Here is a 23,194-nt window from a genome sequence, read left to right as displayed (position 1 = left end):
CAGATGCATTGGATAATTTTGGGTTTATCGATCAGGAAATGAGCAATGAGCTCATGGTACACGAGACACGCAGACAGCAGCAATTTTCAAAAGAAAATCATGAGGTTCACTTACTGTTCAGCAAAGCATTACTTCGACTACGAGGCTTGATCTTGGTGATTTTGATAGTGGTGATGTTGTCGGAACCATATGTGATGGTTGCAGCATCTCAGAAACTGCCACCTTCCTGCGATTTTCACATGCTACAGTATCTAGAGTTTACAGAGAATGGTGTGATTTACAAACACCATCCAGCCAGAAGCAGTTCTAGAGGCTGAAAACATCTCGTTAACGAGAGAGGTCAGAGGAGAATGGCCAGACTCATTAAAGCCAACGGGAAGACCACAAGTCAAAAATAACGGCTCAGTACAGCAGTGCACAGAAGGTCTTCTCTGAATGTGCTGCTAGTCTATCTTAGAAGCGGTTCTGGGGGCTGGAGTGGGTCCTTTTTGATACTAGCTAGATGTACCTAATAAAGTGGCCACTGAGTATTGCTTCAACAGTACCACTATATTAGCGTAGTCAGAACAGGTATAATACTGCTGTACCAGAAAGACCTGCCCTACAATGCTGTCTGTACCTTTCGTCACCCCACTTCAGATACTGCTTTCCTGGGAAGTTCTACAAAGAGCAACGGGAATGGTACAATCTCAAGAGCTGCAGTCTAGTTAATGTGAGGCAGGGCCGGTCGATCCTGTAGGTCAGTGTTTCCCAACCTTTTTTGAATTGTGTACCCCCTGAGAGATTTTCTCATACCACAAGTACCCCCTTTGTCAAATGTGTTGATGATTCAATAAAAGTAGAACGTACAACTGATTATCAAATTTAAAACATTTTATTAAATCTCCATAACTTGAACATTTAATTCATTAAGCAACACATCCCAGATAGATTTTCTTTCTATACCAGGGCACAGCTAATGGAATGGCTGATAATATTTACCCATCATCAGGGAAATTAAATATAAAAATTTTTTCCACGTACCCCCTGTAATGTGCTCGCGTACCACTAGGGGTACGCGTACCCCCGGTTGGGAATCACTGCTGTAGGTGACATAGGCGACTGCCTAGGGCACCACCTTGTGAAGGAACTCAGACTTGCTGGTCAATTTCACTTTGTCTCAAACGTGGGGGGGGCACTTGGGCTAAGACAGGTGAGAAAGTATAATTAAATAAACACAAACGTTTGGTCTCGGTCCGAGTGACCCACATGTTCAGTCAGGATTCAGATCATGTGGTTCATTCCTTACACATTTCAATTAACGCGAATTAAGCAAGTTTTGTGGCATCCTGCCAGGATCGGGCCGGCAAACCAGGGCCCAGTCACAGAACCCGGGCGTCCTCTGGACCGGACCATGAGATGCCAGGTAAATCACCAGAGTCGTACTTGGTGGCTATGATGACAATGAATGGGCTCACATGTTGTGTTGGGTTACGGTCCATGCAGATATCAGGCAAATTTAAATCCTACACAAAAGCTAATATACAAAAAAAAAATGGCAGTGGCAAGATTTTTTTTAGTGTGTTTTCAGTCCATATGTCAGCAATTTGAGGGCATTGTGTATCTTGGCCAGACGTACTGATTCTTGATAGATGAATGAGTGAAACACTTGGGTCTGCTGCCCGAATGCAGAGCGGCAAATTGCTTTCAGCTGATGGCCTTCATTCACTTGACATTTATCAAGCGGATTACAGTATGTCTTTCTGTTTATTGCCGTGACTCAACAAACAACAAAGGCGAAACCGCCCGGGAACCTAATGTTTCTTTGTCCGTCGATGGTGAAAATATACAACCGCGAATAGGATCACTGCCCTCGGTAATTGATGGTGTGCTCACTGTCTGGACCCTGGTAGCTGGTAAGTCACTGACTCCTGTGCCGCTGATGTGACCCCACATCTGAACCTTTCGGCTGTAGGGAAATAGGTCTTGATGCGCTGTTAACTCGGTTAAATCCTAGACACACTAATGCTACCAATGCCATGTGTAAAGCTACCAAAACAAAATGGCTGGGGTAGGCCAAAATGGAGAACAAACTGACGACGGACAAAAGCCAGCCTGAAAAGGAGGAGAAGTGTGGCCTTGTTTGTGTGTCTTACCTGCGGTGCAGAAAGAGGCTCCGACATTGTTACCAGTCACTGACATTTAAGACTTTTTAGAACCTGCATGACACCTTCACTGACTAGGAAACCAGTGAAATTGTAATGGTGCAATTGTATAGATATGCATCGGTTATACGGTTATTTGTTATCATTTTTTAAGGAAAATAGAATTTTAATTAACTTGGGGGGGGGGGGGGGGGGAATATTGGGGGTTTTTGTTTCACGGTTTTCAAAGACCAGTTAAGGTGTCATTGCAAAGAATTTAGAGGAACAGATTTACAGCATGAAAAGTGATTGCTGTTGTAAATCGTTTGGCCAGATGCTGATTGTATTTTCTAAGTCGATTTTCTGTTGTTAAATATGGAAAATATGGCATTGTTTCTTTGTGGGCTATAGCATAATGCAAATGACCCAATGGATAAACTATTTTGCAATATTCTAATTTCATTTAGCTAAAGCTTGCAGAAATGGTTTTAGAGGGGGGGATCTACAATCTTGTTTGAACATTGAAATTAAATGTATAAAAAGTCAGGCATTTGTTGTTTAGCCGTCTGGTCCGTTTGCAGCAGCAAATCAAAATGCTTTTGACAGCGCAATTTCATTTGGCAGCTTCTGCTTGTGGCTCTGCTGGTGCGCAGAGGTGCTTATGAGTTTAGAACAAAAATATCCTGCAAGTTTCAGTGCATTTTATGCAGTAATGATAGTGACTCAACTGTGAAAACTCGAGTTTTTAAAGCAGGGAATCGGATAAAAGTAAGTAGGGTAAGAGTCACAGATCAAGATGGAAATTACAAAAAAGTACTAACATCTCTGAATATCCCACTGAGGACGGTCTACTCGGTCATCAGAAAAAATGGAAGAAGGGTCTCGCGCGCAGTGCCATCACTCCAAATTCAGCCGTCAGCTGAGGAGGAAGCTGGTGGCACCGAGGGGCCGGCGACAAATTTCCGAAAATCGCAAAAGTGCAAATGAGTGCAACGGCAGGAAATGTCCGCCAGCCAACGATATTCAGAGCACTTCATAAAAGTAGTGAGTGTGACAGAGTGGTGCAAAGTAAGGCATTAGTTAAAAATAAGCCATTCCAACGTGGAATATTGGCACCTGGAGCTTGGCGAGTGATACGATCAGGGGCAGAACCATCCTCACTCAGTAACAACATCGCTGCAGCTAAGCGTGGCGTTGGTGCAGAAATGCTACGGGCTGCCTCTCCTCACCATGGGCCAGAAAGCTTATTAGGCTGACAGGAAAAATAGATGAATGATTCAGGCAAACCTGTTGAAGTCTCGCAGCTGGCTGAAGTCTTCCAGCAAGACAATGGTCCAAAAGACACAGCCAAAGGTGCACTGGAAAAATGGAGAAACACTGCATCCTTGAGCTGCCCAGTCGAATTCCTGTGTTGAATCATATTGGGAATCTGTGGAAAGACTATAAGACTGATCATAAACAGCCTTCATGCAATCTGAGGGAATATTACCAAATCTGGCAGTGATGCTGGATAGCGCATTTACAGAGTTATTTAGTAGGTTTCAGTGTGACCTTCTGTCAACAGTGCTTCCATGAAACCCTGTCTTCACAAGCCTTAGTAGTTCAATCAAGTCTCAGGTAGAAGGCAGGGTTCACCAAAGATGGGATCGCAGGGCAATCGGAAGCACAGGCACACACAAAGATCACATGGCTGATTTTTTATGCATTTAATGAAAGCTAATTAAGCGAGCTTGCATGGTGTACGGCCAGGATCGGGACAAGCAAACCCAGGGCCCGGACACAGAGCCTGGCCGTCCTCGAGAGTGGGCCATGAGATGCAAGGTAAATCACCAGAGTTTTATATGGTGACTACCTCTTTAACAGTGAATGGGCTTGCATGGTGCAGGCCGATGGTAATGCATTAGCACAGACTCACACCAAAGCCTATTTCAATTGCCGTTTCATGCGAACCACAGATCTTTGTATTGTGTAAAGAAGCCAGCATGGCCAATGAAAAGTCAGACAAGCGTCAGGAGAATGTGCAAAGTCCCCAACCAGGACTGAGGCCGAGGTTGTGCTGGAGACAACAATGCTGTCTGGTTTAGATTAAATATTTTGTTCTTTTTTTAAGCTCGTGCCTTATTTCATTATTTTTCAAAACGAGACACAGGATGAAGCAATAGTTTTGCAAGGCTACATATAAATTATATTTAAGCATAATGTTCTTAAATCATGCTCATGTTACTGTGCAGAATTCCAGCAGTGAGGTCTGTGTTTTGCTGTTTCTAATAGCATTCTGTAACAATGTAGGTAATCTTTTTTACTGCATTACGTTCAAAGTCATACTGACTCATACAGCTGGATTTGAGAAACATGCTTATAAACCTGGAAAGAGAATTGCTAGTAAGAAGTGTATTTGACACATTTGTATGCATTTTTTGTGCTACTCATTCATGGGCTATATGGTAATAAATACATAAATAATACACCAGGGATCTGTAACTGGGTCCCAAATCAGAGTTAAATTGTTATTCGAGGGTGATAATTCTAACAAGAATTACTCCGGCAATGCATTATATTCATGAAATCATTGTTTGAAATTAATAGCGTAATATGTTGCGGAACATTTCTGCCTTTGCCTCTGATGATGTGAATGAGAGGGGATCTTAGCTTGCAGGAATAAGTAAATTACAGAAATTACAGAGAGTGATTAGAACTCAAGGTGAAACATGGTGTGACTTAAAATTATAGCAATTTCTCAGGTTTGCTATGGGGAATGACGCTGGAAGCCAAACCACCGGTTTGCACAGGACCAGCGTTCTGTCCATTTTATATGCAGATTATTCCGGATTAAATTATTTTTCAATTCTCTCCTCTTGGGGGCTTGAAGCAATGGCCTAATGTTGATATGCCAGTTTGCGGGGCCTACGTACTTGACAGGCAACGGGGTCCCCTACAATAAAGCATGCTATTATGGCATTCTGTCTGTGTGCACTGATTACAATTCATCTACACGTTGACGTTCAGACGGATCCACGGACTCAAGAGTGCATTTAATCACTTCTCCAGCATGGAATTGGCACCCGAACGCCCATCACATCCTCGCCTGTGGAGTGCATAAGCTACTGCACGTCCTCATCAAGAAACCAATCAAGACCGCACTTCTCATGTGGAGGAAAAAGATTTTGCCAGGACGTTTGTGAGATAAGGACATTACTGTGTATGCAGATTAGACTGGAAATTCTTCCCAACTGGATTCAATTTTCAAAAAGTGGCTCAGGTTTATGGGTTGGGGTTAAGGGTGAGGGTTAGGGTCCTGCTTAATGATTTAGAAAGTAATCTGTGCATAAGATGGAATGATAGTTAAAGCTCTAGCAATACAGGATTTGGGACCTACCACAGAGGAAACCGTGATGCTAACAGAGTTAATTTGTAATGTTATTTAGACTAACTTAGATCAATGTAAAGTTCGTCATATCTGCCATTGCTACAGCATCTATAGCTGTCTCACTTAAAGCCTGTAAATTATACTATGAATGGATATTTATATAGTATGACTGCTATGCATTATGGAGTTTCATGTTAGGACATTTTTATAGAAAATGAATACAATTTATTGCTTATCAAATTCATTTTTTTTTTAGTTTTCTCCTTTCATCCTATTTGTTGATGAGGTTTTAGTGAGTGTTATGGTGATGGTTTGGATAAAAATATGTTTTTAAATCTTGGCTTTAGAGAGAAGAGTGTTATCTCACTTTTGCTCTTTAGATACATTTTGTGGAGGAATAGGTAACCGTATAATCAAGTAACTAATTCCAGGGGGGAAATTGTTTCCTTCCCCCTGGCTGGATGTGAAGAGAGAGACTTGTTGAAATCAGCTCTGTGGAACATGTGCCCATCTGGGGGGGCGACAGCAGTCAGTGCTCCCAGGACACGGAACGTGCGCCCATTTTGGGGGGGGTGAAGTGCCCCAGACAGCAGTCAGCGCTCCTGGGACACTGGCTGCCACGGAGCCTCCTCCTCCAACAGGACTTCTTTGAGATCTGAGTGGTTAAACTGTCAATTCGAATAGTCTGGACACTGTAATTACTGGCGTGAAAGGAATTATGCATTTAGCTATACGTCTGGCGCAATTTCCTACTCCCGCGTTGATCCTAAGTGACTTGTGTGTTTAGTGTCTCTTGTCTCCCGAAGAGTTACACTTGCACCCCAAGAAAGCTGCAACTGGCGAAAGCAAAATGGGGAGTAAAGGGGTGGCAAGGATGAAACTGCTGAGGACTAAGAAAACAAAACACCTATTTATTTATTTTTACATATGTTTCTGTTATTTGCAGATGACGGTCTAATGGTGTCCATGGTGGCATAAAGTATGATGGCGCTTTGCTCAACTTCAGTCACTCAGTGTCCGGAGATATAAAAACGAGCAGGTTAGCCAGTGTCTACTAACCCTTATACTGCGAATAAACACTAAAACACTAATAATTACAAGGCTGCTGACTGACAGATTTTCTTGGGCTTCTTGTCCTGAGCACAAGTGGATTTACCTGCAGCAAACTTCAATCAAGATGATCTCCCGAAAGGATATAAGGGTTTTATTTGTCACATGCTGGCTATACGGCCAGATTATAACCGGCAGTGACTGGTAAGGTCATTAGCTCCACCATGATAAAGATACTGGGAGGCAATAAGACAGGAAGGTAGGAATATAATTCATATAACAAATAAGGAACCGAGAGTCATACTGAAATAAAGAAGGAAAAATAGACCACAGACATGCAACACAGTTCAAATAAAGTACGAGGTGCGTAAATAAGAAACAAATGTTAAATTTTAACCGTGGATTAAGTATTTTGTAACCTGTTTGGCTTGAGAGTAGCCACTCCGGAGCCTCTGGGTTTTCACTGAGAGACAGTGGAAGCTCTTACCAGTCCGACTGGCTCGTGTCCCTGCTGACTATAAGATGTAGAGCTTGCCTCTAATGCCTACCTCTACTACCCATTCGCTTAGGGGGGCGTCCACAAAGGCAGACAGGCCACAGTTTCCACAGTTCGCTCTCCCCGCTGAGGAACAGAAAAAGGGGGTACTGGATTATCAGTCAGCAGGAGGGGTCCAGCACGCCGGCGGACATGATTATCACCTCGGTCAAGAAAAATTATTCATTAAGATTAATACTAACATGAATTATTTATATTATGCTAATGGTGATTCTCCCACGCTGTCTTTAATGAAGTATAAACATATAAGATAGCTGCATGCTATTTCCCGAACGTTTCTCCAGAATACTCAGAGTAGGTCGTTATTAAGGCCATCGCCGATTAATCGGCTAGCCAGCTCTTCCACTTCACCAGAGAGGACCGTGCACAATGAAGAAATGGCGGATTTCCTTCCTGGCTCGTTGCACGCCTGACATATCGGTCACCCTGTGCAGCACTGAGGTTACCCTGATTGGCCTGCATTTGGAGAGATTACTCAGAGTCTGCTGGAGTAGAGCAGGGCCTGTGTTTTTTTTCACTGAACTGTGCCTGCTCTCTGACACATGACGGATGAAGGCCGCCAGTGTCCCTGCCCCCACACCTTGGCCCCACACACCTTCAACCCCCCCCAACCTTCCCACTGGTCCACAGTGGGGATGAAGGAATGGCAGACATACCTGTAAGCAGCCCTTCATTAGCTGCAGATGCAGCCAGACCTCTAGGTTTTAAATAGTCTCTATTCTAGCATGTACTTGCGCAGATCTGGCAGCTCTTTGGTTAAAAACACAAAAAACAATAATTATTATTAAAATTAAAATAAATAATTTAAAAAAAGTTGCAAAATTTTTAATTTATAGACCAGTTTTCACACAGGTTCACATACTTTATTAGTTTAGATTTATTCTTAAAAATGGACAGCATGTTCTCAGCACCCCTTTTGCAGGCACGCAGTTAGCATCAGGGACCGATGGGGTGGGTCCCCTTCAGATTCAGAGTGACCTCGATCCGTCCCCCCCCACTTACAGGACAAAAAACTTACAACAGGCTAAATATGAAAGCCTTTCTAGGGTATCGATATTATGTTAAAATTAGTTTCAGCATAATTAAAATTAGTGCTGTCAGCGTTAATGTGTTAAGGCAGTTTTGACGCAGATTAATCTGACTCTCCGTGCTCCGAGCGAGCATAGCAACATTTCGTCAGGAAAATGAGCGAAGAGACTGACAGCTTGGTCTAGCCTGATGCATCGGCCCCTTTCACATCATTTCACTTTGTGACCCCTAGTACTTGACATGTGTTCACTACACGGTGGCAGATACTTTCTGCTTCCACCAATCACTACAGTTAGGTTGTGACATGTGATACGTGCTGGAGTGCATCGTTTGAATTCAGCGTTACTGCTTTCAGCCTTCCCTCTGCTGATTGGCCCGGCTCTCTGACGCAGTTCCTAGAGGTCAATGAAATTGAGCGGCGCTTGCCTGGCTAAGCTTGGTCCCCCCAATTCAAAAATCCCATCTGTGCCACTGGTGCTTTGTACACGTTGTAGTGACTGCACCCTGTTCCTAACCCCTCCGCTTGATATCTCATTTACAGAATAAGCACCGCGTGTAACCACAGCAAACTCCATCCTGTCTGAAAGTTATTCATCTAAGATGGGTGACGCTACTTAGCCAGAACCATTATTAATACAAAAAATATTATTACGATTTTTTCCCGGAATATTTAGTTGCATAATATTTACTGTAAGTAGAGAATGAAGTGGATCACACTCAAACTGTTGAGTAATCACGTTGGAGTACCTACACCAACTAAGCTACCCCAATAACTCCTGTAAGGAATACATAAACACAGAGTAGGGCCTGCGTTTATTATTGTTTAATATTAATGTGTGATGTTTTATGTCTTTACACTTATGTTAAAGCATTTCACTATACAATATACTAAATATGACTGTGATGGTGACAAATAAAAATTTGATTAATTGATTGATTGATTGATTGATTGAAAAGGTCCCAGTGGATATGAAAGGATGCAGCTGAACATATAATGACTAACATGAAAGTTGGGTCATTTATTTTAAATGATGTACATAGACTGTACTTTTATAAAGGATTTTATTCAATAAAGAAATGTAGAATAATCAAAGTGATCAGTAAGACAAATTGAGTATTGAACAGACAGACAGTGTGGCCTGTAAATGCGTGTGAGAAGACGCTCACCTGGATACCTGCTGCTAAAACAAAGGATTTAAGTGCAGCTTTCTAGCGAGGTGTCGCCTCACTGTGATTTATTGTCTTTCACTGCCTTGACAACAAAGACAACTGCACGCAGTTACAGGTTAATACTAATGTCATTTTTTTGCTAATATGCAGTTTGTGCTGCACACCCACATTCAGGAAGCAGTACAGGCCCGAACACTGCATGGCGTTGCCGTGGAGACACCCATGGTCATACCTCTATGTGAAATGAAGTTCACGAACCGTGCCCGAGATAGTCCAGAATCAGTTCAAAGCGACTTAAAAATCCGATGTCAATCAGATGCTTCTAATTCCCTGGGTTACAGAAGACTTCGTCCCCAGCTCTAGGCACCGTATAGTTGTATAGGAAAGATTGTCTTAAGTAATACATGATGACCCTCGCAAAACTATCAGCTGAAAAGCAAACGCGTGGAATGGACAGGAAGTCTGCTAATCTGTAACGCAATACCGAGGAAGGAAGAGGTCCGGAAGCAGCCTTCAGAGCTTTCGCCAATCATATTCATCACAGGCTTGGCCCAGACTCATTAGGCTGCATTGCTGCACTTAACTAAACATCTTTTTCATGAAATAAATGCTTCCAGGTTACTTAAAGCCCAGGTCATGCAAGCATCTGATCTCAATTACCACGGTGATATCGGGCCTTTCTAACACGGTAAACCTACAGTACCATGGCAACCAACAGACGGTGCACTTCAGTATAGATATGTGTCGTCCTTCTCTTCAATTTGGCAGGGGGGGGTTATTAGGTAATTGATTCCTGATGCACTTCTTATCGTGGAATATTAATTGCCCAGTGATTAAAACTTCTTTGCATTGTTATAAGGATGGTTGAATGGGGGCAGCGTTAGCATTCGTAACTAATGGTCTTAAGTGTCACTTTGAATGAGAATGAGATCAGATGTTCTAAGTTTAACCCCAGACAGTAAAGTTCCAGCTTTTCAGAACTGCAGGGGTAGCTAATGATCGTGGATGTGTAGTTTTCCTGTGCATAAAATTAATATGAGAACAACTGAAGCAGGAAAAACCTGCAGCACACATGTTTCCTTAGTGAGGGAAAGTTGCTTTTTTTTCTGGAAAATGCACCATTTGGATGGGAGGATGGAGAGCTGGCAGAACGGCTCAGACCGAGCCTGGCTTCTCCTCCTGACATCCACAAAAACACAAGGTAACACAAACCTCTTTCTCTTGCCTTTCATTTTTTCGGGGGTTGGAGTGGCATGGCAGTATCCATGGCAACAGAGTGCTGTACCATTTCTAGCCCATTAGTACGAATACATTGTACGCAGTCAATAGAGACCGATATATAATTTAGACAATACTCCCCCCAGTGGCCAGATACTGCACTTTTGATACGGATACTGTAACAACAATTAAGAAATGTTTTCCTCAGTTGCTGGTCAGCGAACTGGAATTCAAATACAATTTATGAAATAATTAAATTCATATTCTTAAAACTGATACCAGTTATGGAAAGTATAATGATTTTTAAAATTGTTTTTAAAATGATTTTTTTATAACAGACCAGAAAAAGGGACTACTCTCAGAAAACGTATATGGGTGATTAGGAATGATGACTTTCTGTCTGTTCAGACGATGAGGAGATGTGATAAAAGACGCTTTAAAGTTTACTAACAATTAATATCCCCCTGGGATACTGCAGAGTCAACGTGACGATGGAAAAGAGCGTTTTGGGCAGCTGGTGTGATCCTAGTTATATGTATTACATTACATAACACTGACTGCTTCAGTTGCCGAAGACTTATTATATATATATATATTCTAGTGCTAATTTCTTAGATTTAAAGGGTTACAAATCTAAGGTGTTATTACATATACGATACAATAAAAATTTACAGATTTATTCGGAATATTAATTTTGTATGCTCAACTTTCAGAAAATGAGATTTCAAACTATGATTTGCACATTATAAAATTCAATTCAGCAACGCTGAAATCTCAGAATTTGACTTTTCACTTCCCTTCCCCCAACCATATTTCACCAATAATATAAAGTAATAATTAAATTCTAACAAGTTCAGTTTTTCATTGTATGTTATTTTTGTGTCTTGTTCTGGTTACAAGCACATATCACTAACAGATTACTTTTATTAATCTAAGATACACTCAAAAGAATTGTTCAAGATAACCGTTACAAAAAAAAACAAAATATAACATTTTCTTTCTTTAAAGCTTTGCCAAAACTGTGCATCACTTTGTTGCTTTAACAATTCCGGACATGTTGTATAATTTGAAGTTACAAGTACACACAAAACCTATGCAGGCATTTAAGGATACCGTCTCTGAACACTGTACCCTGAAAGTGCAGTGCAAAGTGCAAAGTGTTCTATAACAGCTACTACATACAGCTTTCATTTTAATGTAAATTTTAATGGCTGTTTATGTACCATATACATAAACTCTAGGCATATTTATTTACTTAACTCTTCTGTGCAACATAGTCTGCAATGCATATTTTTATGCAGCATAATGTAATTTTATTTTTCAATTTCTTAGCTTCTGTATTTCGTGTAGTTTCTTAACAGAAACCATTTCAGGTGATGCATGGAAAAATTAGTTTTGCATTGGAAATGTAAAATGACAATAAAGGCTTGTCCTATTCAGGGTCGCGGGGGGTCCAGAGCCTATCCCTGAACCTAGGCAGAAGGCAGGGTACAACCCAGGCTGGGGCACCAACCCATCGCAGGGCACAAGGCAGGGTACAACCCAGGATGGGGCACCAACCCATCGCAGGGCACACTCACACACACCATTCACACCTATGGGCAATTTGGTCATTTCAATTAACCTCAGCACGTTGTTTGGACTTTGGGGGAAAACCAGCGTACCTGGAGGACACCTCATGACAACACGGGGAGAACATGCAACACAGGGAGAACATGCAAACTCCACGCATGGAGCCATGGGGGAGACTCAAACCCAGAGACATGAGGCAACAGAGCTGACCACTGCAACACGATACAGCCTTTATCTATCTATCTATCTATCTATCTATCTATCTATCTATCTATCTATCTATCTATCTATCTATCTATCTATCTATCTATCTATCTATCTATCTATCTATCTATCTATCTATCTATCTATGCAATGTCTAATAAAATAAATTACTTTGATATTTTCCATGAACATTTCATGACGCTGAATCTTCGAGTTAAAAAATCTGATAGCTGAGCACTTTTAAGAAAAACAAATAATTTTATTAATCTAGTAAATAGACTGCAAGCTGCTTTTCTTAATTGCCATTTAAACAATTAAAACAGTAAAACCATTACCCAATTAAATTGCATTAACTGCTAATCATCATTATGATGATTTGCAATAAACAATGTAGTTGCTTTGGGGATTCATAAAACCTACATCACAATCCTGACTCAATCATGCCACTGATTCACATACGGTACTATAGTTTCTTCAATAAATTCATGTAAACTTAACAAAGTTATAATGCTTTTTGACTAAAATTCAGATTTTCAGCTGATACCTGAATCTATTTATATCGGCCTATATCTTTTCTTCTTTGCCATGTATGGACTCTCAGGTGTTGTTTTATCAAGGCTTACTGTACGAAATGGACAGTTATCTTGATACTAATACGAATCAATTTAGATATTAGCGTGAAATACATTATATTGCCTGCTAGTCGAGAAATTATTTTGCATGCACTGAGACCACCATGCATCATGCCAAAGAACTGTTTTTGCTTTGCTTATTTCAAGAATGACAACAATAATGACACTTATATGGATATATAGAGACTTAATTTATTATGAATCAGCAGGCTTTACTTCAATCTCGATTAGTCTGAGTACCCAAAATCTAGTACAGATTTAGCTAATAATACGTCTGCTTACCTTAGCAACATTTTCTGACACACACAAAATACTTTTGACAGGGTGCTTTTCTACAAAAGCCCAGAAGAGGGAGGCAAAGCGTTATAAACAGTATATTTTTCTCATTTTTCTCATTAGATTTATTAACGGGATAGTACTAGTCTGACTGGTGTAAGGGATCATTTTCATTATTACAAAAAAAAAATCTCAATAGATAATAGGACGATTCTCAAAATAACCATACAAAGGAACTTTGATATAACTGACTCAGCAGGTTATGTACAAAATTGACTAGTTTAAATTTATATTCTGCAAAGCTTCTTAATTAGGTGTGATTTCAGTCCACGAACTGTTCAGAGGCAATGAATGAGTAAATATGACAAAAATATGAAAAAAGATCATATTCGAAGTCAGTGGAGTTGGTAGACTTACCCCAGATAGCAAAAATCATTTGGCCCAGATCTGGCCCAGATCGTTCCTAAGTTCTGGGCCAGTTCCGCACAACGGACTTGGGCCGGTGTCCTTTGGCACAACGGGCCAATACCGGCGCGGATCCGGTTTCCTTTATCTGGACCAGAACTGGGCCAGCTCCAGACCAGATGAGGATTCTTTTATAGTGATTTGGCCCAAATCTGGGCCAAATGTGGACCAGTTCTGTAGTGAATCTGGTCCACATTTGGGACAGATCAGGGCAAGTCTGGTCCAGATCCGTATTGAATCTGGACCAGCTCATTTCGTGGATTTTATAAATACTTAATATTACTAGTAAAGCAAGTAGTAGCATACATTTGCTGAATGTCAAGCTAATTTTATTATGCCACTAATTCAAATTAGTAACTAAATCACCACTAGGAACTAGATGCTTGAGGAACAAACTCCTTTACGACAATAAAGTGGCCCATCCATCCATCCATTTTCCAAACCGCTTATCCTATTGGGTCGCGGGGGGACAATAAAGTGGCAATTCTGGGAATTTAGCAACATGACAGCACCACCTTGTTAAAATACATTTATATTTCAGATTGGAAACGTAGCATTTCTGGCATTATGAAATATGACTCAAGAAATTTGAACATTTGAAATTTATTACAAACAAAACTATACAAAATTACAATGGTTTTACATAAACATTTTGTTTCCCAACGTAGTGCTTAATCCTCAAGAGGCATCTGCAAACAAAAAGACCAAGAAAAAAAGCTGTTAGTTGAATATTAAAGATTTCAGCCAAAAACAATAAAATTTCAGGGCTTCTTAAGTTTCAAAAAGTTAAATTTAAGACTAAGATCTCTTTAGACCTCTTTGGAGACATTTCACATTCATACTGGCAAAAAAGTACAAAGGCTATGAAACAAAAGTGATCTGAAGTTTTAATCAAATTTGATTTATAGGTGACATGAGGGAGAGGTGGGTGATTAACCGATGTTCAATCATTTCAGGTAAATGAAGTTTTTATGTCGTCCAGCTCCTGTTTCTAAAAGGGTTTACACGGGTCCTTAAGTCTTAAAATATCTTATTTTTATAGTTCTTAAATGTATTGATCATGTCTTACGAACATGCTTTTTAATGTTATGTAAACTTTACCTCTATAATGTTGCATTAAATGACGTGACACCTGTGAGCTAATTCAGGCAGCCACACTTGAATCCTGCACTGTGCACTGCATTCACATGGCACTTCCTCTCATTGAAACATAAAACATCAAAGCGCATTAACCATGGCAGCAAGGTAGAGCACTGGTGTTGCTTTGTCACCCGGGCCCAAGATAACGGTGCATTTTGCTGGTCCAGAATACAATTTACGGTAGGCTAAAGTTTCGCTCAGTGTCAAGTGGCTGCATGACCCAGCTACAGACAGCCGTTTAGGAAATACATTTTGTATGGTTATACTGTAATATTATATCTTGCCATACAAATGTGCTGCAGCTGCATTCAGGGAGCACTGTTATTGTAGCAGGGTATGACATTAAATGCTAAATGTCCTTTTCCTTTTGGAGGTCAGCACCTATTGCTCAGAATATGATTCCACATACTAACTGTACTATGTTGTGAACACGAGTCAAGTCTAAGTCTCAGAATAACCAAGACAACCCAAGTTACATTTTTAAAATTGAACCAAGTGCAAAAATCAAAGCTAAAAAAACACACACTGCCATAATGCTTCTTCCATAGAAATTTCACCTCAGTTGATGCCTCTTTGGCTCTTGCACGTTCTTTCCGGCCACCTCCACGGTCAGACGCCAGGTTAAACCAACGGATGGTGTAAGAATCGACCTCACTATCTGCTACACCGGAGGAAGACTGGTTCTTCCTTACAGCTCCTGTTGAGAGAAAACATGCAGCACTTGAGAAGCATCCCCAAAACCCCAAGCTAATAAGGCCTTGATTGAAAGCTCTGGTGTGATGTAGATCAGGTAAGGAAAAAACAGCTATGTCAGTGATTAAAATATAAATTTTAATTGATCAAAATTGATCACATGATGCGCAACTTGAGGAAATACTACACATGATGAATTACTACATGCTGTGCCTTTCTGTTTGCAAGGACAGAGTTAGAGGTTTATGGACTCGGGTTGTTTTGCTCTCCAGGGCTAATTCTTTTGGCAATGAGTTGGTTCACTATATTTTACCTGTACAGAAACTCTGTATAGAAATAGAAACTCTCAACCATCAGTCAACTCAAAGACATGCATAACCTAATGCTGAGACAAAACAGAGCTGCCCAAGAAACATTTATAGCCAATTGTCCAATTATTTGAGTTCTTGCAATGTTGAAATGTTTAAAAGAAATACTAACTTGCATAGTTAAAAAAACTGTTTTAAAAAAGTAGCATCTTTGCCCCATGTACCATGAAATTCACATCTTTTATAACAGTCCTGCAAGAAAGGTGTCTAATACCCAGCTTCTCTGTATATACCATACTTACTGATCAACAAACTTCTTGTATGCATTTCTTTAAAGCACTTTTTCCCATTAACTCCTTTCCAGTTTATTTTTTTGGCTACTGCATCTGAGAAAAGCCTTGAAAGTATGTTCCATGTGACTCGTTTAGCGTTTTGTCCTCCTGTAGCACCCAGAGCAGAAATCTGAAAAGACAAAAATATTTCATATAAAAAGGCAAAGATAAGTATACATACTAACTGAAAACCAACTGTAGAAGATCCTGATCGTACATCAAATCATGTCATACAAACAATTCAGGGTTTATTAAACCTAATTTATTATTCGGTTTTGCTGTTTTCATTAACTATGTTAAAGTTAATCGATGTAAGAAGTCAGTTTTCAGAGATCTGATACAATAAGCAGTATATTGGCCCAGCAATGATTGTTTTATTTAAAATTAAAATTTAAAAAGTTACAATACCATGTTTTGCTTAGCATGCGAGTTTCTTGAATCTTTAAGCCACTCCTCCAACTCCTCAACTTCAGACATGGTGGCCAGTGGCAAACTGATATTGGGAGGCATTTCAGCAACAACAGTGTCTGTCGCCATACGTGCAGCAAGATTATTAACGATAGCAGCAAGCTGCATCTGCTGTTCCTTGATATGTTCCAACAATGTTAGGATGTGCAGTTGAGCGGCTACAAAGAGTTGGGAAAGTATTTAATTAAAATAGTTGATTTACATATTTTTTATAATGTGGTCACAAGGTCAATATTATCTACCAAGTTCTCAATATTTATTATTTTAAACATCGTTTAGTCACAGACTCAGTTTCCAAATTAAACGAATTTTACCAGAGCAAGGAATAGGTCCAGTGCCTGTCCTCCCCAGTCTAAACCTGGGGTTAAATGAATGGTCTTGATGTTCTTCAGAAAGAGGTGTAGCAGAGACCTGGCTCATAGAGCTTGAGGGCATGTGAGAGATGGGGGTGGTAACTGCATGCACTGGAGCTGGAGAAAGGAAAGCAGAATGCATGTAAGTGATCGCTTTCATGAGCAAAGCCTTATAAAGTAATCATAAAAGTATAGTACCTGTGTAACGGCCGTGTTCAGAATGTCTAATGGAGAAGTGGTGAAGAGGACTGGAAGGCATGCCAAGTGTCGTAATGGGGGCAGGTGGCACAGCTGGGAAAAATGACAATCATTATTTTTATGTGAATATTAGAAATAAACACAGCTATTCGTATATAAAATAATTCACTATCATAGCAGTAAATTAAGTTTCAATGACTCATCTGACTGAGTTCTGCTAAGCACATGAAATTACAGTAACTGTCAGTCCTTCAGAACTAAGCCGACTGAATAGTAATATTAATGTTTAATAGGTGGATATTAGCATAACCGGTGCTTACAGAATAATTCAAAGACAACAGAGGAACATACTCGTAAAACAGGGATATTCAGTATGCCTCAGGTTTAGCAGAGGTCCAGTAGAGGTCTGGCAAGCTGAATCAGAGGGTATGTCAGGAGTAGGTGGAGGAATAGGTGGTGCTGGTGCAGAGGAGATACTGCTGCATCTCCTCTTTTTACCCACTTCTAGTTCATTGTCCGAGTCTGTATCACCAAAAACGTGCCTAACAAACAAAACAAATCAAAATCAAGCACAGTTAATTTTTTGGCACGACTAAAAACAGTCAAAACCGACAGAGACTCCTTGTATCAGACTGTGTTCAGTTTGTTTAAACTACATCAATAAACTACATTAAAATGAGTAAGAATTGCTTAAATTCAACCAGGCACTAAATATTCAGTCTACTCTATAGATCTTGTCAATGAATCCCTGTGTCATTTGAAGTTGTGCAGAAGTAATAACCACACTACAAACTACCTTTTACTTATTTGATAATTAGGGAAAATTACCATAGCAGCACAACATATCAGTTTTGCAACACCTAGTATGTCCTCTCTGGTTAAATATATCTGCCTAAATGTTCTTATATTTTCAAATGTTGCCTATGTCTCACATATCAAACCTTGGCTTAATTTTTCTTTTCCTAATCACTTGTTCCTCGTCGTCTGTTTGTAACTCAGACGTGTTACAGGTCAGTGAGGCCCTCAGTTTCTCTCTTGCCTTTCGATAATCACCTGATCAGAATTCACAAAATGCCAATAAATGCAAACTCACACATAAGAAATGCTTAAATGTATCACTTTACACAAAATACACAAGCAGTTCCATTTTGTGGCATGATCTGGCCCTTTAAGTAATGCTGTTTTCATGCATGCGAACTCCAACATGAAGGCTACAACCTTACCTGCTGTTGTGTCTTGCAAAGCAGATTATTTACACACTGAGCTCTAGTTGAACTATTATTTCCTATTGGTCACTATACTAGCTAAGTAGTTTATTAAGCAGAGTACATTTTTAAGATTCCATTTAAGAAATAATTTACACTGCTGTCCTTTTCTCTTCTTTGAAAAGAAACTAATGCCAAGTTTATAGCAAAAAAAATAGTATGTGTTCCAACTCAACCAAATGCAGACTTAAATTTATGTAAATTAAGGGATACATTAACATAGTAACAGACATTTGTATAAAGCAAGTAAGCAAATCTTGGTAAAGCAAGTTCATAATTAGAATTTTAATTGTGTTCATAATGGAGTCCGTATATTTCAGAACACAGTTGGGTTGAATTTTGTCTCTACAAGAGATCCTTACCAGTTCTTGAGAGGACTCGAACATCATACTGTTTCCAGCCTGTTCTTGGTTCCTCACACTTTTGTACAGCTCTGTTTATGCGTTCATCATTACTATAATTTGGCCACCAAGTGACACCATCCTCAAACCATGACTCGGCTATAATATTAACAGTCTTGGTTTCCAGAAATTCAACAACCAAAAACATCTGAAAAAGAAATTGTTATACATTTAAATACACAATCCATAAAATATTACTACCCCTTTTGAATCTATGCTCAAACCTTTTTGACCAAACCTCAACATTTTCTTTCAATAGTCATTTCATGTCTTTACATTCTGTGATGAATTCTATTACAAGCAGAGTCTGCCTTTTGTTGCAAAACATTCAAAATGCACACGTACAAGGAATTGTACAGTGTAATCCAGTGTTGTGGTACATAATTTAATCTTATGGTTAGAAATCTTTATCACTTGCTGTCTTTCAGTCACAACAGGGTTAAGGTACAGTAAAAGCAATGGAGAATGGGCTAACAAATAGCACCAGCTTACTCTCACATCAAGACCTCCTCCTGTACTAAAGATATGGTTGATTAATAAATGTATGAAGTGCAATTAATAATATTGATTTTGCACAATATTACCCAGCCCCATAATGTTTCAACATGATCAACAAGATTTACATATATTATTATGTATAAGATTTAACATATATTAATTGAAAATGTCTCAAATGGGCTGCAGCAGCTAGTTTTGGCACCACTTTTATTATTATTCACTGGGTATACTCACATCATCAAAATGCACATACATACAGAAACTTTTGTGGAAAAAAACAGTTAATCTTCAGTTCTTCAAAAAGTTAAGTCAGTTGTCAGTCAACATAAATTTTGTCGCCCACTACTCTGCTCCCAAACATAAACTTTCCACAACTCCACCTATAACCTAGTACTAGAACTGTTGATATGTAAGAGGGGCATGACAACAAACCTCTCTTTATAAGGCAAAAGCACACACTTATGAGAGACCTGTGATGCTTTGGCCACCTTCAATGGCCCTGTAGGTTGAGACACAATAAATATTCTGAGAAAATCAGAGCTCATCGGGTAGTTGAAGAAAGTTTCCATTTGTGTAAAAACTTTAATTACTACATATATTCCGTCCACAGACTGAATGATGTTATGTATGACACAAATGTCTCCATCTATAGCAAAAACATTATCACCTGTGGAAACTTTCATTGACCATTGCTCAGTCTGCAGCTCCCTGTACTGTGCTGTTGCTTGAAGGCCATCAGGAACAGGTCCAACATAATGTTGCATCCTTAAATTCCTACAGGGCATCTCAATAATACTGATCTTTTTAACCTCAGATAACCTTCTTATAATTTGTGCAAGGGGAAATTCTGGCTTTCGTACAAACCTCTTCAATTTACGGAGATAATTTTCATATGGAAAAGCTGAGACAGAGTCCAAACAACCATGCAGTTGGGCATCTGCAGATAGGTGGACCAATGCATGGACATTATACACTAAGGCATCCTTGCCATAAAGTTCCCCAAAATGACTTACAAATGTTGTAAGTAATGTGTTTGCATAGTTACAGTACAAGGAGCACAGCTGAGGACTGACAAGGATGCAAATACCTGTATAAAATAACATGAAATTGTTATATAAATTACTATCTAAATGTGGTGCCAGAGCAATAGAGCCAGTATACAACAGAAACTGCCTTAGTTCAGTTGCTTTCCAACGGTCTATCTCTCTTAGAGACCTTGGCTTCCTTGCAAACTCCACTGGTATATATGTACGCATCTGAATCAGACTTTGAGAAATTCTATCAACGACATTAGAGGATAAGCGAAATTTCAAAGGCCCCCTCAGCCAAACATTTAACAATCTACGTGTGACACCTAAACATGCGAGGTGCATGTAATCTAGAGGGAATCTAGTTACCATACCAACATCTAGACCAGAAAATCCATGTGGTCCATTGTGGTGATGGTCCTTGTCAACTCTGTCTGAAAATGATGAATCATTGCGCAATACAAAATTATTTATGGGGTATGTCATTCTGTTGTTAACGTAAACACCTGGCTGGCAACACTTGTCACATCCATGATATGCATTGTGAGCCTTTGTGTTTTTTACAAATGCCCTAGCAGGGGTATCACATACAACCGAAGCCAGTTCAATGAAGACCTTTTTCCCTCTAAAATTAAATCCTTCCTGCAGCTGCTTTAGCTCATGGGTAAAATCACTTAAAAATTCATCAGGGGCATTTGGTTTTTTTGTACCACAAAAAAGGCCAATAACAATGGGTTCCTTCATCGGGACACTTAACAAAAGTCCTAAAATGGGCCATAACTGTATATTTGTGCTCTTGAACAATGGCAAGCCATCAATATTTATCTGTAATCTAAAAGTAAAGCCATCTGCAACATTCTTAATTAGCTGGGTTAGTGTGTCATGCAGTGCTGTCAAGATACCTCTATAATGATACAAACCACCACATTTTTGTTGGATTTTATATTCAGTGTTTGTTTGAAGGATGGTTCGAGCATCCTTGGGCAGTTCTGGGTGGTACACTCTCAACAAACTAAGGAGGGCTGTGAGTGCTACTAAAGAAACTCCAAACTGTACAGACCAATTGGCTAAGCTTGCAACAAGGCTGACTGGCTTGTCAACAAACTGAGACTCTGACTCAGAATCAGACTCTGAAGCATCTAGTCTCTCTGCCTCTCCTCCAGTATCATCTGTGCAAAGTGCATCTAAATGGTCATCTATCGGAGAGAGACTTGAGTCACTGCAGCTATCAGTGTCATTGGTGGTGAACTGAGAGTCAACTCTGTCAGCTGTTGTTTGCTCTGATTCTATCAGACAGTCTTCTGCAATGTCATGCAGTCGTTTTTCTAAAGAAATGCGAGCCCTCCGCCTGACTCCAGAGCTTGTTAATGGAGATTCCCTCCTTTTCATTGTCTCTAAAAAGATTTAAGAAAAACAGCTTTACAGTGCATATGTACTGCAGGAATATGTTGCCACTAGCCAGTATAATTTAGCTGCACGTGCCTTTAATGCGTGTGTGTGTGATATATATCTCAATGACTGAAGTCATTTTTACTCTAAAAAAATTTTTCACATTCAACTAAATGAGCAAAGAAATATGAAGAATAGAAAGCATGAAATATACAACTATGGTACAGTTACAGAAAAAACGTGAATGGCTTTTTCACTCAGAACTGATATCACAATTCTCTCACGATTCTGCCTCGAAACGCTAATTTATAATGTTCAGTATAAATACAGCCTTCAATACATGTCTGTATGATTTCTGAAGGTATATGCGAGTGGAGCATCGGTTTGATTCACAGGCGAATCTAGCCAATAATACTCAAAACAAAAACCAAATGACACTGAGACACTGACCGTGCACTGAGATTCTGACCTATTCATTAACGTTTAAACGTTTCCCCCCTAATTTGTATTGTATAATTATCAGACAACAGTTTTACACGGTGGTATTTCTAATTTTTCCAGATAGCTAGAATATTACAATAAAAAAAACACTTACCCTTGGATATGTGGTCGAACCTAAAACGGAGAGAGTATGCTATTGAATGTCAAATGTCTGCACTTTCTCTCGATTAATCTACTAAATCACCCGAAGAACACAATTAATTGAAATACATAACATATTTCATGGTATTATAACTCTCAGTTACCTTTTATTAACCGACCCACGCTTATTTTAGTAAGAGCTATAGCTAACAGTCAGATCAGTTGCCGGTTAACAAACTATATAGCGACAAAAGTCACACATTTTAAGATTAACTTAACAATTAACGACCCACCATAATCAAAAAGGTATTAATTTACTTCTAACACAGTTTAACCGCACTGTGTGTCTTGTACGTACCGGAATAAAACTGTTTCCTCAAACTTTTCCTGCGCCTCGACCCAAGCTGCGGTTATCCTGTCAGATTCCAGAAAATGAAAATTCGCGCGCTCGTTCCCCGGATCCGGCCCGTAGCTGCTTTGATTCTGCTGACATTATTGCGTTCCCGCCACTGAAGCCTAGGTCCGGCCCTTGTCCGTATCGCAGCTGTAAAACGGATTTGACTGTAACGCGGATTTGCCGGCTTAGATGCGGATCCGGATCGGAGTCAGCTGCTGTCTGGGACACCACGTGCAGCTACATTTCCGATTAAAACATACAGCATGTTTTACAACGTTTTCACAACTCTCCGCAATATCCAAAAGCTCATATCATTTTTTTAACTTATTTGTCTCTTTATGTTTCTTCGAAATATATAAATATTTGCCTAGCTTTAGCATCGCGCAATTTAAATTCGGGGAGGACAAATTAAGTTGAGTTTACACTGGATCAAGGAAGATTGTTCGCTGCTCAACTTGTAGTACTACCTATGTTCATAGT

At 39.7% G+C, this 23,194-nt stretch overlaps 1 protein-coding gene across 6 annotated transcripts; it reads right to left on the bottom strand.

Moving 5' to 3' along the window:
* Window positions 1-14,249: 14,249 nt before the first annotated feature.
* LOC125746842 (uncharacterized) lies at window positions 14,250-22,930 on the bottom strand. 6 transcript variants are annotated; one of them, XM_049021393.1, is made up of 9 exons: window positions 22,676-22,930; window positions 22,331-22,350; window positions 17,506-17,696; window positions 17,155-17,247; window positions 16,918-17,073; window positions 16,544-16,761; window positions 16,106-16,265; window positions 15,360-15,499; window positions 14,250-14,351 (listed from the first exon to the last, which is right to left on the bottom strand). In XM_049021393.1, the coding sequence occupies exons 4-9, from the start codon at window positions 17,213-17,215 to the stop codon at window positions 14,334-14,336; spliced, it is 753 nt and encodes a 250-aa protein (XP_048877350.1). In that variant the 5' UTR covers window positions 17,216-17,247; window positions 17,506-17,696; window positions 22,331-22,350; window positions 22,676-22,930; the 3' UTR covers window positions 14,250-14,333. The 6 variants fall into 6 exon arrangements, with proteins under 6 accessions (XP_048877350.1, XP_048877345.1, XP_048877344.1 ...); XM_049021388.1 differs by lacking the exon at window positions 14,250-14,351 and adding an exon at window positions 18,782-18,968 and having other exon boundaries at window positions 14,358-15,499; XM_049021387.1 differs by lacking the exon at window positions 14,250-14,351 and having other exon boundaries at window positions 14,358-15,499.
* Between the last annotated feature and the right edge of the window lie 264 nt (window positions 22,931-23,194).

This window comes from Brienomyrus brachyistius, chromosome 7 (genome assembly GCF_023856365.1).
Source record: "Brienomyrus brachyistius isolate T26 chromosome 7, BBRACH_0.4, whole genome shotgun sequence".
Taxonomy (NCBI): Eukaryota; Metazoa; Chordata; class Actinopteri; order Osteoglossiformes; family Mormyridae; genus Brienomyrus; species Brienomyrus brachyistius.
The sequence above is the reverse complement of the archived record's forward strand: the minus strand, read 5'-3'. Positions and strand labels throughout refer to the sequence as shown.